Source organism: Chionomys nivalis, chromosome 8 (assembly GCF_950005125.1).
Source record: "Chionomys nivalis chromosome 8, mChiNiv1.1, whole genome shotgun sequence".
Classification (NCBI taxonomy): domain Eukaryota; kingdom Metazoa; phylum Chordata; class Mammalia; order Rodentia; family Cricetidae; genus Chionomys; species Chionomys nivalis.
Genome location: NC_080093.1, coordinates 19492994 through 19510548, shown reverse-complemented (window position 1 = coordinate 19510548; position 17555 = coordinate 19492994). Strand labels below are relative to the sequence as shown.

The following is a 17555-nucleotide window of genomic DNA, read 5'->3' as shown; positions in this document are numbered from 1 at the left end:
GGACACAAATCCACACCTGTTTGTACCCTGGGGAATTTAAACTCACCCTTCCACTAGCTACAGGTGTTTGTGTGCTATTTTCATTGACAGTTGACGCTGACGTTTCTCATGCAGAAGGCTACAGGTTTCCTAAAGACTGTCGCTACCTGGTGTGACTGTCTCATCCTGGTCCCCCAGGATATAACACAGCATCAGGGCTTTTCTTCTCGTCACCATCTGCAGCCAGCCACCCTGGTGACGACTCCTCCCAGGTGCATCACTTGCAGTAAGTGTGGCTTTTCTGCACAGATGAAGGACTGCGGGGACCAAGTCATCATCCAAACTGTAGACTTGACCAGGCCAGGAGGCCATTGTACAGACCATTCTAGCAACCAGGATACCCTACTCTTGTCTGCAACTCTTTCATCTGACTCTTTGTTGGTCTGTTTCTCTCCACAGCTTCCTTATAGCTGACTTCCTCAAGCCAGTGAGTCCCAGCATGAGATCCCAAGACCCAAGACCACTGGTCCTCCAGGAAACAATAATCCTCTCCAGTCATCAAAAGAGAAACTATTATGGGAAAACTTTCTCTTTATAGTGTTTTCCCATGACCTTTCGCTCAAAGGTCCATGCTGCCTTTGGTGTATGGATCCATAGTCTTGTCTATGCCACAGAAGTAATACCTGCCCATCAGAAAACCTGGGAGAGATAAGTAAGCCAAGAACAGAATAGAAACATTTAAAATCCTCTACCATTCTGAAATAACTACTATGAGTCATTTATATCTCTAACTTTATTGGAGATTTATATTGTAAATCATGAAATGATTTCTTGCAACTGGATTCAGCTCCCACAATGGTTGAAAGAGCTTAGTTTTGAACAATTGGGGGTAACACAGTTAGACTCCTTGTTTTATCATATCGATTCCATTCTGTTCACCTCTGCCTGTTACAGCAGCTTACTTTGCAATCCCTGCCTTATACACATCTGCATGTACGCATTTATGTTTGAAATAATTCTATTTGCTCCGTTCTGTAACACGCTCTCTGAAGAAAATCTCTCTGTATCAGTACACGCTCGCTTCCAACTTTATTGTTAATGGATGGGAATTTTCTGTTGAAAAGATGGCTTACAATTTAGTCCGCTAACCCCTACTGTTGAACATTTAAATTGCCTTTGATTCTGCCCGCTTCAGTGAACCTCCCTGCAGCTAGGGCTTTACACACTTCCTTAATTAGTTCCCTAGGAGAAATTCCAAGAAGTGGAATTGCTGGGTCACAGGGTGCTGACAGTTTTTAAAAGCCTTTAACATGTGTGGCCAAATGGAGTGCTCAGAGTTTTACAACGACAAGAGCACTTGAGAGCTTCCTGTGCCGGCTGTCACAATGGAACCTTCTAGATAGTAAGAGCATCCCGGAGAACAGCCCATCTCTCCTCTCTTAAGGTTGTCTGAAGTCCACTCACCCAACAGGGGGGCCTTTCTCCAGTAACCATCCCGGACCTCCACGTAATCATACCAGCACAGACGGCTCTTAAACAGATCCATGGATGTGAAATTTAGGATGATCTGCAAAGAATTACCATAAAGTAGGTTTGAACAGCAAAGCCCGAAGAGTTCTGAAGGATGCATCTTACATACCCATGTTCTCATGTTACCCCTTAGCATACAGGGCCCTCAGACCGCAGTAGGAGCGTCTTCTCAAAACACACACAGGAAACCTCCTGACATCAAATAATAAACCTTGGGCAGGATGGGGAGTAAACAGAAGGAGATGGGTCCTTTATTCTGTCTGGGGAGTCACTTGAGCTTTTGAAGTTGCTAGGTGGTTTACAGAAAGCAAGATGCATTAAGGATGGGCCAGGGCGAGTTGAGACTAGGGATTTTGAAGGAGGTAAGGAGTCAAAGAGGTTCAGAGATACGAAAAGATCTTGTAACATCATCAATCATTTGGAGGGTCTGGGGTTAGCTCAAGTGCATGTGAGCACGGCTATGATCAACATCCCCTCAGCCATGATCTCTTCTGAAGTGTTGTGTTCTCCAAAAGCCTTCCTGAAATTAGTTTATCCATCCATCTATCCATCTATCCATCCACCCATCTATCCATCCATTCATCAATCCATCATCCATCTAATGTACATAATGGTACCCGGTGGTGGAGCAGAACATACCCACCTTGGATCAAGCAGAAGATGCCCTGGCCCTGAGCTCAGCTCCAGAGAACCATGCAATCTTCAGGGACAATGGAACTTGTGAATACAGGATTTGCTAAGCCCACAACATCTTCTTCTGGGGAACCAGGGTCTTGGTATTCCCTGAACCCGCTTAGAGGCCATGCCATGGCTTCCTTTCTGGATCTGAGACCAGACAGATATCTGGACAGTCCAGCCTACCAGAAGCTAGCCACAGAGCAACTGCTTGCCAGGCCAGAGTGAATGGTACTCAAGATTGTGGCTTGGGACATCAACACAGGCAGAGGTAGAGGGCTGGGGAAGCAAAGCCAGCTATGCTGGCCACGTTGCCACCTACCAAAGCACAGCTCCAAGGTTTCAAGAAGTTTTGTATTGGAAACTTGCCCTCTAGAGTACTGTAATAGTGTGTTAGTCCAGAACAAGGCAGATTGTGCTTTGTCCGACCGGTAGCTTGATCTACGCCCTATGTGGACATTTAGTGCATGCCAGGTGTCCATTTGTGTGGGTAAGGCTGGCTGAGAGGTCAGCAAGCAACGAGTGGGGCACGAGGTCCTGGCACTCAGTGGGCACTCAGAGCAGCTGCTTGACTACCAATACAAAGGCTGAGTCTTCCTATCCCACACTATTCCTTTTAAAAAACGGTGTTCACTGTTCACGTCTGTGGGGTACAGTGTGATAGCCGCGTGTGTGCTCAGCATGCAATGACCCAATCGTGGGTGCTAATGTCCTCACCTACCTTTTCCCCTGGGGTGACAGAGATCCTCCAGACACAGTGGGAATAGGAGGGGGAGCCATCTGGAAAACCGGGCGCCGAAAAGTTTCCTGTTGTGTCCTGCAGTGTTTCCCCACATGCTGCATGAGCAAAACAACAGTCTGATGCGGGCGCACAAGCTCCCCCCCCCCCCCCCCGACAGGCTGCCCCGCCCAGGCCTGTGAGGTAACAGCCTTTCCCAAGTCAAGGCCCTGTGAATGACAGATAAAGAGTCAGCCAAGTAGATGGCCTGGGCAAGCAAAAGTAGATCTTGGTGCCAAGAAGTAGCACCAAGGGCTTCTGCCAAAGGCTCTCAGCATGGCTTTATCTGGGTTCAGAGCTCAATTCTCCAGCCAAGAGCTAAACCAACTCAGAAGGCCAGTGAAATTGCCTGTATCACATGGACCGGGTCCACTTGGTGCCCAGAGGGTTCCTGAGATTGTAGAATTGATTGACTGATTGATCAATGACAGAGGTTCAACCCAGAACCTTGGGCATGCTAGACAAGTGAGCTACGTATTTCCCAGCCATGCTGGAGCCTTCATAATCACATCTATAGCAGAGAGAATACAGAAATCAGGAAAGCCAAAAGAAAACATTCTCTAGAGCCCCTTTTAAATTCTTTTCTTTTCGCTGTTCACCTCTGAGAAAGCTACCAAACAAGCAAAAAGGCAGAGAAAAGGGGAGACTAGGTTCAGGCTGCTCTCTGAGGGTGGCCTACAGTGTGCTCGTGGACCTGTTCATCTTTGAAGGTTGCCCAGTAGTGAATGTGTCTAGAATATAGAACGTGCATAAGAAAAAAAAATACTTCCTCTAACTTGTCCTTAAAAGAAATGAAGAAAGAGGGATTTCTGTAGCTTGGGAGCAAAAGACATTTGTATTTCCTGAACCCTGGGGATTGACACCCCTAAAATGCAAAGGTAGTTGCTTGCTGAGTGACCCCCACCACGGGTCTACCCACAAAGTGCAAGGAATGAGCATCTTCAAGCATTTTCTCCTACTCTTGAGCCCATCTCTGCTTGGCTACTGCCCTAGCCTCAGTCTGCAGCGACCCTTCAGAGCATCCGCTGCTGCTCTTGGAGCTCCAGGAAGGGGCATGTGGAGAGCTGCCCATCATTTGCCTCAGGAAGTCCCAGCTATCAGGGCCTTGGTGTCACATTACAGAACAACTGCCAAGCATAGTGAGGCTCACTCCCAGCAGCCAGCACCCCCGAGGGTTCCATGGAAATTATTTTAGAATAATCATCAGCATTCTGCAAGAATAGATACATTACTGTGTGCTCCAGGATATTTACCAGCTGCCGGGAAGTCTTTTGGGAAATAAACAGCATATAGAGTGTAACTAAATAAATACTATGGCATTTCCCAGGGAACGATATAAGGTTTCCCTTTACATTCAGAAGGCTACATGATATGTATGTCCTGTATTTCAGCCCTAGCATGCCCCCTAGATGGCTGAGGGTTGGATGAAAATGTTTCCTCGTTCCATAAGGATGCAGCCTACCCAGCCATTGTCAGTCCCCATGGTTCCTGCACTGTAGGGCAATGTCACAGACCAGATTTTCTCCAATGACCCCAGTTTCAAATATTCCACCACAGATCAAAACACATCTGTTTTGAAGGATGTGGAGAAGGCTACTGGAGCCATTGGCGATCAAACTTCCTTCTGTCCTCCACGAACCCCTGGAGTTCACTCTGCCCCATCAGTGGCACAAACAATACTTTGCACGGATCTAGAAGTGCCTTAGGGCACTGACCCCAGGGTGTCTTGGGATGAAAAAAGATGTCAAAGCTGGTTAGTTTAAACAGAACACCTGGGAAGAGCATCCTGATGAGGAATTATCTAGATCAGCTTGCCCTGTGGGCTTGGGCTTGTTTGTAAGGGGCTGCCTCGATTGTTTTTTTTTGTTGTTTTTTTTTTTTTTTTTTGGTTTTTCGAGACAGGGTTTCTCTGTGGTTTTGGAGCCTGTCCTGGAACTAGCTCTTGTAGACCAATTATTTGATGCAGGAAGACCCAGCCCAATGTAGGTGTCACCACTGCCGAGGCAGGGGTTAGTCCCAAGCTATACAAGACAGAAGAAAGCTACATGAGATGGCATGTAGGATCCATACATTTATTCATTCTCTCTCTCTCTCTCTCTCTCTCTCTCTCTCTCTCTCTCTCTCTCTCTCTCTCTGTTCTTGACTGTGGTCATTTGAGCTCCGGCCTTGACCTCTCCATAATAACGGATTGTAACTTGAAACTGTAAGCCAAATAAACTCTTCTCTCACATGGCTTTTGTCAGTGTGCTTTATCACAGTGATAGAAATGAAACCAGGATAGAGATGAAGGCAAGAGGGCCAGTCTAAGGAGAAGGGACTGGAGTCCTAGCTCAGGATAAGCCGTTGCTCCGTCCCCAAGATACTCTCTGGTCTTTAACAGCCTATGGCCCAGTAACCAGCCCTGAGGCCACAGCCCAGAAACTTGCTCTGACTGTATCTTTTGGCAACCAGACCCTGTCATCCCCAAAGCCTTTCTCGCACCCTCTGTCTTCCTGCCAGAAGCTCTTGTTTCTTTCTTTTTCATATTCACATTCTCCAGTTCCCTAGAAAGAAGAGGGGCTCTCGGAGCAACGGGTCACACTGTGCTGCATCCCACTTCCCCTCTTCCCTGTGCACTCGGGGCTTTGCCAGGGAACTTCAAAAGCCTCCCATAGTCAGGCTGTGGGCTCTGAGCCTGAGATGTGCCTCTCCAATTCAGCATTCTGCACTGTACTGCGCACTCCCTAACAAAGACACCAGAAACCACAGCTGCCAAGGAGGGGTCCCTTCAGTTCCCCACGGCGCTTCCCAGCAAGAGATGGGGTTGCTTGCACACAGCATGCATTGTGTGGCGTGGGAGGCTAGGTGTTGCTCAGAACCCCTGTGGCTCACAGTTACCTGGGCACTTGTACAGCTTCCTGGCTTGAGCTATATCTCCCTGACTGAGCCGCACGCGTTGGCCAATGGTTGGCCTGACGCCATTGTCGTCTCGACGGGGTAGGATGGTGTCTAAGAAGACTCCTCTACAGGAAGAAAAACAAGATAGACAGAAAGAAAAGTCAAGGCTGCCAGGCTGTGTGCGAGAAGATTACCAGTCTTCATTTAGTCCTTGGTCACCCATCATCATTCCTGTCCCCATCACTTGCCACCCCACACCCCTGCTGGTATGACTGAGTGGTTTCTTCACTCAGGTCGTCTTGCCACATTCCATCCCATCATTTCCCAATGGGAAGGCAACTGCCAAGTTGAAAAATATACCCTAGTCCAGTAGTCTAAAACCTGCCTGACTTATGTGTACTGAGTGCTTCTGTGAAGCCCCTGACAGGCCCTCACCCTGGGGCCATCATGCTGTACAAACCAGAGACCACCATTCCGGGATCACGGTGTGAGTGGTGCCCCCCAGAGCTGTGCACTGGGCAGTACTTTGTGTAGATAAGTCTTGCAACTGCTTCAGAAAGAGCCTGGGAACTGGTCCAGCGGCTGAATCAAGAGCAATAGACGTCATCAAAAGATGTCAGGCTGATATTCCTATGCCGGTCCTGCCTCTGCCATGTAGGTTGACTCAAGAATCCCCTTCCCTTCTCTGAAGCTTTCTGAGCCTCAGTTTACTCCACTGTACAACAGAAGTTTGGCTGGTTGGTTGTGATGGCCCCTCCTAGCGATAGCACCTTATTCTATACTGCGTGACTAAGATCTAAAATGTCAGGGGCATTTCCCAAACACAAGAGGACCCCCAGATGTCTAACTGAGCCCTAGCCTAGTCACACCTCGCTGGACAAACGTCCTCTGGCTCTCGACCCTCTGTCTGGGCCTGTCCTACGTGCTGTCCCTTCTCCAGCTCTCATCTGTTTCTTTCTTAAGCAACTTCCTGAAAAGCCTTTTCTCCTTTCTCTCTTGATGTTCGGCTTTCATTCACTCTGCCCTCCGACCAGGACCTAACTGGACCAGCGGTGATTGTGTGTGCACCTTCAGCGGGGTCTTCTCAGTCTCCACCTGTCTCTCTATATCTCTGAAAGCTGTCAGCGCCTCTTCCCCCACTATCTTCTTCCAGTCCTCAGGCACTGCTGTGTGAACCGGGAGAAAGCAACCCCTCCTGCTTCCTGCATGGATGATGCCCCTGCCTCTGTTCCTGTCCATACAACACCACCAGAGAGCTTTAGTGACCCACGGAGAACAGTTTCCAGTTCAGAATCATCTAGTAGACCCTAATATCTGGTACCACTCCCTGAACTGTACTGTGGACCAAGATACTACCCTAAATTTGGCTCCCCATTGAGTTTTCCCATTCTTTGCTTGTCCCCTGACCTTTGTCTCTGGAGAGTAGATTAAAGGGGCTCTCAGTTCCTCCTTGTCCCTCACTCTTTTTTTACTGAAACCAGTGACCAAGTTCTGTCCAGGGTACCTTGTAGGCATCCCTTGAGCCCAGACCCTCCTCCTGGCTCCCAGTAAAAGTCTGAGCTCATGTGATTGGCACTTCTTGCTGAATTTTCTTTAGAAACTTCCTATCCGAGTTCCTCTCGGTCTCCTTTAGTCCTGTACTGCTGCAATATGGCCACTGCATCAAGCTAGATAGGTGTGTGCTTGGCAACTTCCTGCCACTTGGGCCCTTTGCTCATGACTTCTGACTTCCTCTCCTGCCATGCCTTCTAGGCCCCAAACAACCCCTGTGTACCCTGTCCTCTCCCCAGGCTACCCCCGCCCCATTGTTTTGCCTACTTACAGACTCCGATCTATTCTCCAGATCCCCATCAGCAATCCTCCCCCCTTAAAAGCCTTCCAGGACCTGCTCTACCCCTCCCATCTGGTGTTGCCATATTCTCTTGACTAGTTTTCTGTCATCATTTTTTTTTAATGTGTTGGTGATATTTTCTCCTCTGCCAAAAGTAAGTTTCTCAAGACTAGATTTCTCCTTACGGACTGAGGGAGGGGAAAAGGCCACAAGCCCCACCCACTCTAATTAAATTATGCAGCTGCAATCAGGAATTATTTTTAAAAAAACTTCACAAAAGAGTATTTACATTCAAAAGAATCAGCTAAAATATACACAGCCTAGTTATTAGGTGTTCTCTCTCTCTTTCTCTCTCTCTCCCTCTCTTTCTCACTCTCTCCTTCTCTTTCTGTCCCCAGCTCCGTATTCTCTCAAATTCTCTGCCACACTGGATAACACACAACTCCATTCCTTTCTGCCGACATCACCTTGTTATCTTTTTGGCTGTGAGATGCTTGTTTTTCTCAGTCTGACTTCTAGCGCATGTCCTCTCCAGTGAGCACAAGAGACCAGATCCTCCACAGAGGTCCTCTGCGGCCTCCTTTGCCTGCCGGTTAACCCTCCGCCCTGGTCTTCTCTGAGTCTCATGTCCTCCTCTTCCACAGTCCCCTAAGACCCCTCAGGGACACTCTTCTCCCTTCTTCATACCGGCCTTGAAGCCCTAAATCATAACTCCTAAGACAAATAAAATTCTGAATTCTGCTACCTGTACTTGACAGAAAGACACTTCTGCCCTAACAAAGGACATGGCACCTTGTGACAGCTTCCCTGAAGGTGAAATTTTGCAGCAAAAAAACACATTTAAGCATGTTGTATATGGAGTAGCCTGGGCTTAGCTGATGACTGGCAAAGTCACCAGTAGGTCTGGCGTGTTTACACAATGTTTCCTCCTCTGCATTCTTAGGAACTTCCTATGTGTCAGACAGACCCTTCCTGTCATTTCATCTTCATAAGACCCTGGGAGCCAGTCCTGTTGTCACCAGACTCCCTGAATGACTTGGTGTGCGGACAGAGCTACAGTGGAGAGCCAGCCCCTACCCCCAGGCAGGTCTGAAGCCTCCTGTCAGCCATCTTCATCTTTCTGTCTAGTGTATTCTACTGCTCGAGGAACAATAGGCTTCCATGCACAGTCAGTGGTGGACTAGTACAACAGAGGTTTGAGACAAAGGCAGTGCTGACTCATACCCAGTCTTTGGAGCTAAGACGTCCGTGGAATCCCCGAGTTACCGACAGGCCACCGAGTTCTGGCGAATGTCCACTCTCAGAGCCACCCTGTATGTATGTATGCAGCTCCTTTACCCTTTCCGGGTGGACAGTGTCCAGTACCAACTTCAGGATAAACTGGGAAAGTTTGACAGATGCCTTCGGGGAGAGAATTGTCAGCTCTGGGTTTTCCAAACAAAGACAGCCCTGTAACGGAGAACTGTCTCCTCGCCTCCTGGACCCGTGCCCAGCAAAACTTCTAAGGACACTACTCCCCACTGCCTGGGTCCAACCAAGAGGAAAGGAGAAGAAAGGCAATAAAACCAGAGGGGACAGAACTGGAAGGAGACAGCTCAGGTCGTAAAGAGACTCAAAGACTGCGTTTCCCATCAGCAGGAAGGGTTTTATACCACAGGCCTGTGTTCTGCTGCTCTTTCACAAGCTGAAAAGCGAGGTACAGTGAAGCCCCAGGGGAGAAACGACCAAGAGACATGAGCTACAGTTAGGAGGTAGAGAAGCCTCGGTGGGGGGGGAATGCCAAAAAAGCCTGCCAGTAAGAGCCCACGGTCCAAAACGGCCTTCTAAAATGTCATACAGAAAACCTCAAATGCCACGCAGGGATCCACCTGCAGCAAAATGTATTATGTGGGGGATATTCCAAGTTCTGGGGCAAGAGTTGAAAGAGGGCTGGGGTAGATGGTTAAATAATGTACCTCACCTCTTAATAGTGACATCCCTTTGAAAGGCAAAGTTGCTGTTTTTTCCATTAAGAGGCAGATTGTATTTCTTCACTTCACCTGATTCTGGCCTTCTGGGTGGCTCTGACGGATAGGATGTGAGAGAAGCAATGTCCCACAGTTCTAGAGCCTGACCCTTGAGAGGCTTGCAGCTACCCAGGCGGCCCTCCAATGGCCCTGAGCCCTCAAGCAGAGAAGGGCCTGGCAAAATCTCCTGAAGGGTGGGAGGTCATGCGAAGGCGGACCACGGGCTGTGGCCAGCTGGCACTGAGTGGGAGATGTGTGACTGGCCGTCTTAGACTCCCCAGACGCCAAATGACTGGTGAGGGCGAGAGCTCTGGGCACGGCCAGAGAAGAATGGGCTGGGCTGACTCGGGGTGAAAAACAAAAACAAAACAAAAACCCCGGTAAGTCGCGGTTTTTAGACCCTATGTTTGGCAGGGAAATTGTGCAGCAATAGGTATTGTAGCGGTAATAGAAGTCGGCCTTAGGGGAGTCGCTCTGCACCGGTTGCCCATCATGCCCCAGCGCTGCTGTTCCTTGCCAATCTCCCTCCTAGGCACTTTGAATGAGCTGGGATTATTTTATGGGTTTGTCTTGAAGGTTTCCTCTGGTCTGTGCTGATAAGATAGCTCATGCTGACTTTGGAGTTAAAAAAGGTTCCCTCCAGAGGGGCAGAAGCAATAGGATTATGAGCTAGAGATCATAGGAGGGGAAAAGATATTTAGGGAAAAAAGCAAAAACGTTAGGAAAAACAGAGTGAGCCTCTGCTTGGCCTCTGGTTCCAGAATGTGGTGCAGTGGGTGACACAGAGCCAATGAGAGGAAGGTGGCTTTGTCCTACGTAGGCGAGACCTACGGCTCTACATGTCCTACGTAGGTGAGACCTACGGCTCTACATGTCCTACGTAGGCGAGACCTACGGCTCTACATGTCGCTAAGGAACTTGGGATTTACTAGTCTGGCAACCTCACGGAGATGATTCCTTGCCCAAGAACCAAAGAACTCTCAGTGATCAGTTTCCTATCCAGAGCCAACACTGCCAAGACAACAACGCGCTTTAACCCTGACACACAGGGAGACTTTCTCCTTTGCCTTGCTACTAGGAAGCATGAGCAGGATTTGCTGCCCTCACTGACAAGACCATCACATCCTACTGGCCTGTATTCTGAGCACTGAATTTATTTCAGGCTTCAACGGAGCTCTCTGTCTTTCTCCTAACCCTTGCTGTCATGAGCGTGTGTGTGTGTGTGTGTGTGTGTGTGTGTGTGTGTGTGTGTGTTGGAAACCACCTTGGACCTTTCTGGGAGGAAGGATTAGAAATGAACAGAGAGTTGTAAGAAGATGAAAATATTTGCAGTGTCTCCTTTTACTTTCAGGTGTTTCTTTTAAGGGCTGCAAAGACCTACCAGCTGGGACTAGTGGGGTGCCCTTCTGTGCACACTACACTTACGTGACCTAGAGGCAGGAGCAATATAGAGAATATTTAACATCCCCATGCACAGCCCCATACATGGGACAGACCCCAAGTGTGCCTGAGGTAAATGGCAGGTCCATCCTTCTCTGGTGAGTAGCACCCATTTCCCAAGACCCGAAAGCAGGGAATATGTGTCCTTGTTTTCATGCTGAGCTGGGCACCTCTCTCAAAATGGCTGGAGCTTAGTTTTCTTTGTCTCTAAAATAAACCCATGATTTACAGCCGTTCCATCTCTGACACAGCCTAGTTTCCAATAATCAGAGCCTCTTCTGGGACAATGGCAAGCACTTTCCAATTTATTTAAGATGTGTGTTAGAGATGCCCCAACCCAATGGGAATTTTACAAAAAGCCTCTGGGTTTTTCTCCCAGACAAGCTCTCCATAATTTCTCTTTTCCGGTTTGCTCCTTGTGACGTGAGGGCACGATGGAACACCAGCTTCATGACGGGACTCAATCTTATTAGCGAGAACATGATTAGATTGTATTTCACTGCGGCCCAGAGGCCACTGTATTTCAAGGATGGACAGGACAGTCATGGAAGGAGCGTGCTGAGACCTGCTCATTCTCCACAGACCCCAGGGCTTCTCAGACCCAAGCCTGAGGCACCTGCAATAAAGAGGGGGAAGGGGCAGCAAAGGTTCCGACCTTGAGAAGGTGTTCCGGGCATAGTGCATGATGCTGTCGAAGTCGTAGGTCTCTCCCAAGGAGCTCACCTCGCCGGCTTCCATCTTTAGGAAATTATACTCCTGACCTGTGACACAATGTCTGTTAAGGACTGGAAATAAGGTGGTACCCAAATGGAAGCTGTGGGAGGAGGAGCCCCCAGGCAACTTCCTTCTTTTGTCTGAGTGGCCAGGTGAAGGACTTATAGGCTTATGATCATTGTATGTAATAGACTAGAGGTTGGAAACGCTGGCCAAGCCCTGGGTTCTCTCTGCTCCACTGCCCAACACCTCTCCCAAAATGTCACTTGAAACGTTCAGTTCTGCTTACAGATACATTAGCACTCAATCTCTTGTCCAAAATATGTCATTTAAAAGAAAAAATTCTGATCTTGCAATTTGAAGAAGCAAGAAAATCAATCAGAAGGTTAAATCCAAATGTTTGTGGTTAGGGTCCTCTGAAACAGGTTTAAAGTAGTCTGGGGAGCTTGAGTTTGATTCCCAGAACCAGTATAAAAAAGCTGGCTTGGTGGCTCCTAAGTGTAACTCTAACCTTGGGGACAGAGAAGGGTAGGTCCCCAGGGCTTGCTGGCCACCATTCTAGCCCCCTTAGCAAACTCAGGTTAATGAGAAACCTTGTCTCAAAAAATAGTGTAGAAAGGCCCTGAGAAAAAGCATCCAAGATTGTTCTCTGGCCTCCACATGCCACAAATATGTAAACATACATGTACATATACATACCACAAAGAAGATTTATGGCAGTCATATAACTTAGCTAACTACTTTCATGTTCATCGTCGACTTTTGGGTTATAGCTTTTTGTTTGTGTTCCTTTGTTTTGAGACTAGATCTCATTAGTTGACTGAGATGGATTTGAACTCAATCATAAACCAGGCTGGCCTCCAACTTGTGCTCCTCCTGCCTCAATTTCCCTAGTGCATGGCTTATTATCAAGTACTACCTCACCAGGCTCCAGCTCCACTACAAACTTACATATTCAACATGAGAAGACACATACATGTTTGATCTGCATGTCCTGTCTGACTTGGGGCAGCATGCGTCTAGGCAGGGCACTGTCTTTTACATGCGTGTGTATCTTAGTTGCATTACAGCTTCAAAGGGCTGCATTTTTGTGGCAAAAGTGTCTCAGGAGAACTCCTCTTTGTTAATCAGCCCTGACATTGCTTAGTTGGTTTTCATTTTCCTTTACTACACGAAGAATCATGGCTTCTACCCCTCTGTAAGCCGCATGCTACAGCAGATAAGCTCTTGGGAAGGCCACAGGCAGAAGGCCGTAGGCTCATAACAAGTGCCTACAAAGTTGGGTCACTGCCCCCCCATTAGCTATGGGCCTTAAACAACTCCCAGCAGGGCCTCTTCTCACTGTCCCCAAGCCTGTGACTGTCCCTAACTTGCTGGCTTCTAGACTCCACTCAAGATCCCTTACCTGGCTGGATGTTTTCTCTGATGATGGTGACATGCTGGTCTCGGTCTGGCCGAGTGTGTTCATGCCAGAACCCAACCACATGGCCCAGCTCGTGAGCCACAATTCCAAACTTGTCACAGTTTTTCCCAATGGATATGGCCTGGGGGCCTCCTCCTCGGCGTCCTACATAGGAGCAACAGCTGGGAGATGGAAATACGGAGATTAGCAGGCCTGAGGACATCAAAGGAGGGGGGCAAGCGCTGTCCCGCTTCATCTTGCAACCCATGATATAAAATTAAAAAAATAAAAGAAAGGGAGGATGGAGGGAGGAGGAAGGAAGGAAGAGAGAGAGAGAGAGAGAGAGAGAGAGAGAGAGAGGAAGAAAGGGAGGGGGGGAGGAAGGGAGAGAAGGGGAGAGGGAAAGAAAGACAGAGAAGGCATTTCAGAGGTAGAAGTATTTTCATTGTCAAACTTCCCCCAACAAGACCACCATTCCCCCAGAATGCACCTGGGCCTTTTGATGATCACAGACCTCATTTAAAGCCTGAAGAAAGAAATGACCTTCCTATCCAGAATGACGTGTGCCTACACCCATCTCTCTTCTAGGTTGTGAGTTCATGGGACCTTCTTTGATGACAAAAAGAGACAAGAAGTAGATGGCTGGGTTCTGGAAAGGATGCCCCTAGGTGTCATTGTCAGTGACTTTAGAGGAAGTCTATACTGGGCACAGTTATTTTTTTTTTTCAAAAAAATATCCATTTATTATTCCTAATACACTGGTAAACAATGGTTTCATGAGACTTTATTATTGTTTTGTTGTTGAATGATGTGGGGAGGGATGATGATGATGTGTGTGTGTGTACGCACACGTGTGTGTGTGTGTGTGTGTGTGATGATAGCACATTAGTGTGAGGGTATGTAAACCCTTGCATGTACATGGGTTTGTCAGAGAATCAAGTGTTGGGAATTTGAACACAGATTCTCAAGCTTTCAGGGCAAGAACTCTTACACACTGAGGTATCTCTCCAGTTCTTTAGAATTATTGTTCAACTATGTAGCCTAGGGTAGCCTAGAACTTGTTATGTAGCCCAGTCTGACCTTAAATTCTTACTATCTCAATCTTATCTTCTGAAGTGCTGGGATTCCAGGTGTATGCCTCTGCACCAAGCTTATCATGCTACTTCAATAAAGGTATAAAAATAAATCAAAGTCAGGAGAGATGATTCAGTGGCCAAGAGCACTTGCTGCTCTTGCAGAGGACCTGGCTTTAGTTCCCAGCACCCAGGTGGCATCTCACAACTGCCTGTGAGGTCAGCTTCCAGGAATCTGATGCCCCCTTCTGACCTTTGCAGGCACCAGACCTTCATGAGGGACACATTGTAAACGAAGGCAAAATATTCATACACCTAAGATAAATCTTTTTTAAAAAAAGAATTAAAACATTCAAATTTCTCATCATCAATATATTATCTATTATGTAAACATATATGTAAACATATATGTGCATGTTGCAAAAAACTGATTGCTCTCACTCCTAAACCCAATTCTTATCCAAAACAACAAGCTATATTTTCCCACTATAAGAATCTATCAGACGAAGCAGGCACAGAGAACATGCTTGACTTCTCATTCACTTTGTGCCCTATCCCCTTAGTTGAGTCTCTTAGGTTTTAAATTTCTCGGTTGACTTTGTGGGTTTTCCAGGCACATGGTCGCACTAACTCTCAACAACGCAACCTTGGCTTTGTTGCCGCCAATCTTCACAGTGTTGATCTCACTCTCCGCTCTAGACACATTTGCATTTCCAGAGCAGTGTTACATAATTGTGGAGCCCAGGAATCTCTTTCAATTGCCTCTGAGTCTAACAGAAACACTTCTAGGATCAATATGTTCTTAAGCATACATAAAACATACACATAGGAATATAAAGCTGTCTGCACACGTGAAAACACGCACCTTTAGAACTGGCCGCTGCCCCTGTGATGCCTTGGTTACATTTTGGAAACGGAAAGTGTATGGCGGTCACCCAGATGCCCTCAGCCTCTGCTGAGATATGCACGGATGTGAGAAAAAGAACATTTCCAAGCTTTTTAGAGAACTATCATGGAATTGCTTGCTGTCCTGAAAGCACCCATAATAGATGAAGAAATTGACAAGGTACAGATGTACCTCACATCTCTGGATAAAGATGCTCTTCCTCTCACTGGGAAGTTTCAGTATCAAAATGGCATAGAAAGAGTTAAAAGAATTCCTCTTGAGATTCTGGGTTTGGGGCTTGGAGGGCAAGCATTTCTTCCTCTGTTTATCAGTTTCTTTAAAAGTTATTGCTCTGTCCAGCTGGGCCGCTCCTGGACAAGTAGCCCAAGGGCCCTGTACCCTACCACAGAGGCATTGCAGTCTGTGTTTATTGCTATTGTCTGTATCCACGACAGCAAGGAAACAGAACCAGCCTGGGGCCCAGCAACAGATCAGGGGATGGTGAGAAGGTGGTATGTACACGCACTGGAATGCTATTCAGTTACAAAGAAAACTAAGATCAGGAAAACAGATGGATCTAGAAAATATAATATTAAGTCAGGCGACCCCAACTCAGAAAGACAAAACGTGTGTGTTCTCCTTCACAGACAGATTCTAGTCTGTAATTATATTGTCTATAATGTAGAGTTGTAAACAAGGGTAAATGAATAAACTATAAAAGTCTAGCATGGTGACAGAGAGGGTATCCGGTGATAAGAAAGGATGGGGGGTGGAAGGGCACATGGGACATGAAAGAGGGAAAGGCTCTCTAAAACGGCAGACGTTCAGACACCCGAGCATAGTGAGCAGGAGGCGCTTGCCACCTTATCAGCTATGCCAGCTGAGTCACTGACCTCAGTCTTTCTCCATGTAAGCCATCAGCCACGCTGTCCTGGTGACAGGACCATCAACAGAGTCTTCCTGGAGTCACACCCCGAACTCACCCTCTTCTACTGAGGACAAAGCGCTTCCAGCAAACCCTGACCTCCCACAAATCACAGCTCAGAGGAAACGCACGGTGTGTGACCGGAAGTTCCAGCCCCTCATCCTGTGTCTGTCTCCGGGCACTCTGCTGAGGCTCTGTCCTTCTGCTTACCCACAGGTCCGGTAGCTGAACACAATGAAGCTCTCCTCGTCTGTCCTCTCGACGAAGGTCACACAAGTGTGCTTCTCCCAGTGTCTCATGGCCTGTTTAAAAATGGCCCTCTGGCTGCCTGAAACAACAGGGCACCGCTGGTCACGTCACTCCTGGGCACACCATGCCCTCTTTCCACAGGAAGGCACAGCCTTAAGACAAAGTTTGCTCTTCATTTTCAAAAATCTTGCTGATATTGGTATTATCTCATTTAATTCTCTATCACCTTCCACTTTTATAGAACAGGGAACTGCAGACAGAAATATTAAGCAATTTGTGAGGTGGAGCCAGGATACAGACCAGGAAGTCATGCCATACCGTGTGACAACATGGTACCTTTGTGTCCTCTGGTTACTGTGCGGACCATGACACCCATGTGTCCTCTGGTTACACAGGGAGCATTGTTCCTGTGCCTAGGGAGTACCAGGTCTATGCTGCTAATCCAAGCTGAGGCCGGGAGCCACCATGGACAGCTCCATGCCTGTCCTCCTGCTGCCTTTAAGGCTAAGCTCTAAGAAACCCCTCTCTCCTCCAAGCCTTCAGAACAGGGAGACCTCTGGAGACAGCGCCAGCAGAGACCTGGTGGGCCAGGCTACACGGGTACCAAGGAACCTTAGCTGGTGGGACTGCTGTGGTCCCAGCAACCACTCATCCCCACTGAGTGCTCCTAGGAGGATTCTCTCACTGGCTCCAATGAGGTCACATCTAGGGCTACTGACCAGTAAAATTCCCTCCGATAACATAAGGAATGACTCCTCCAGGCCATATCCGCTCTGTCCTTGAGGTTGTGGCTCTCCGGACCCTGGCAGAGAAGGTCTTAGCTGTGGTGTCTGAGGTCCCAAGGCCAGGCAGAAACGTGGCATTATCCTTGCCATCTGCAAGACAGTCAACAGATCAGTTACTTTGCCCACAAAGACTTCGAGCTATGCTTAAGCTTAAGGTTTTATTGACGGTGGATTGACACGAGAGGTGGGAAACCCATGTTCTAAGGAAACATTTCACCCACAAAGGTTTAGGACCTTGGGAGGTAATGTTCCAGACCCAGGGAAGAACATGTGTAGAGGACCCTGGGCTTCTGACCACAGAAGGCCTGATTTGTTTGGGGTCCTGAAAGGGCCTCACCCCCGGGGATGCATAGAACCAAGAGGGCCCAGATAACTCTGAACTCTCTGGGAGGCCAAAGTTTTGTA

General features: G+C 47.8%; 1 protein-coding gene across 1 annotated transcript in view; it reads right to left on the bottom strand.

Moving 5' to 3' along the window:
* The window catches only part of Tll2 (tolloid like 2), a 105218-nt gene that overhangs the window by 25415 nt on the left and 62248 nt on the right, over positions 1–17555 (bottom strand). The window contains exons 4-10 of the mRNA XM_057778295.1: positions 17085–17240; positions 16327–16444; positions 13236–13414; positions 11772–11877; positions 5840–5964; positions 2906–3021; positions 1444–1546 (exon numbers count right to left, since the gene is read on the bottom strand). Of these exons, the coding sequence (XP_057634278.1) occupies positions 1444–1546; positions 2906–3021; positions 5840–5964; positions 11772–11877; positions 13236–13414; positions 16327–16444; positions 17085–17240 (903 nt within the window). The remainder of the gene's footprint in view (positions 1–1443; positions 1547–2905; positions 3022–5839; positions 5965–11771; positions 11878–13235; positions 13415–16326; positions 16445–17084; positions 17241–17555) is intronic.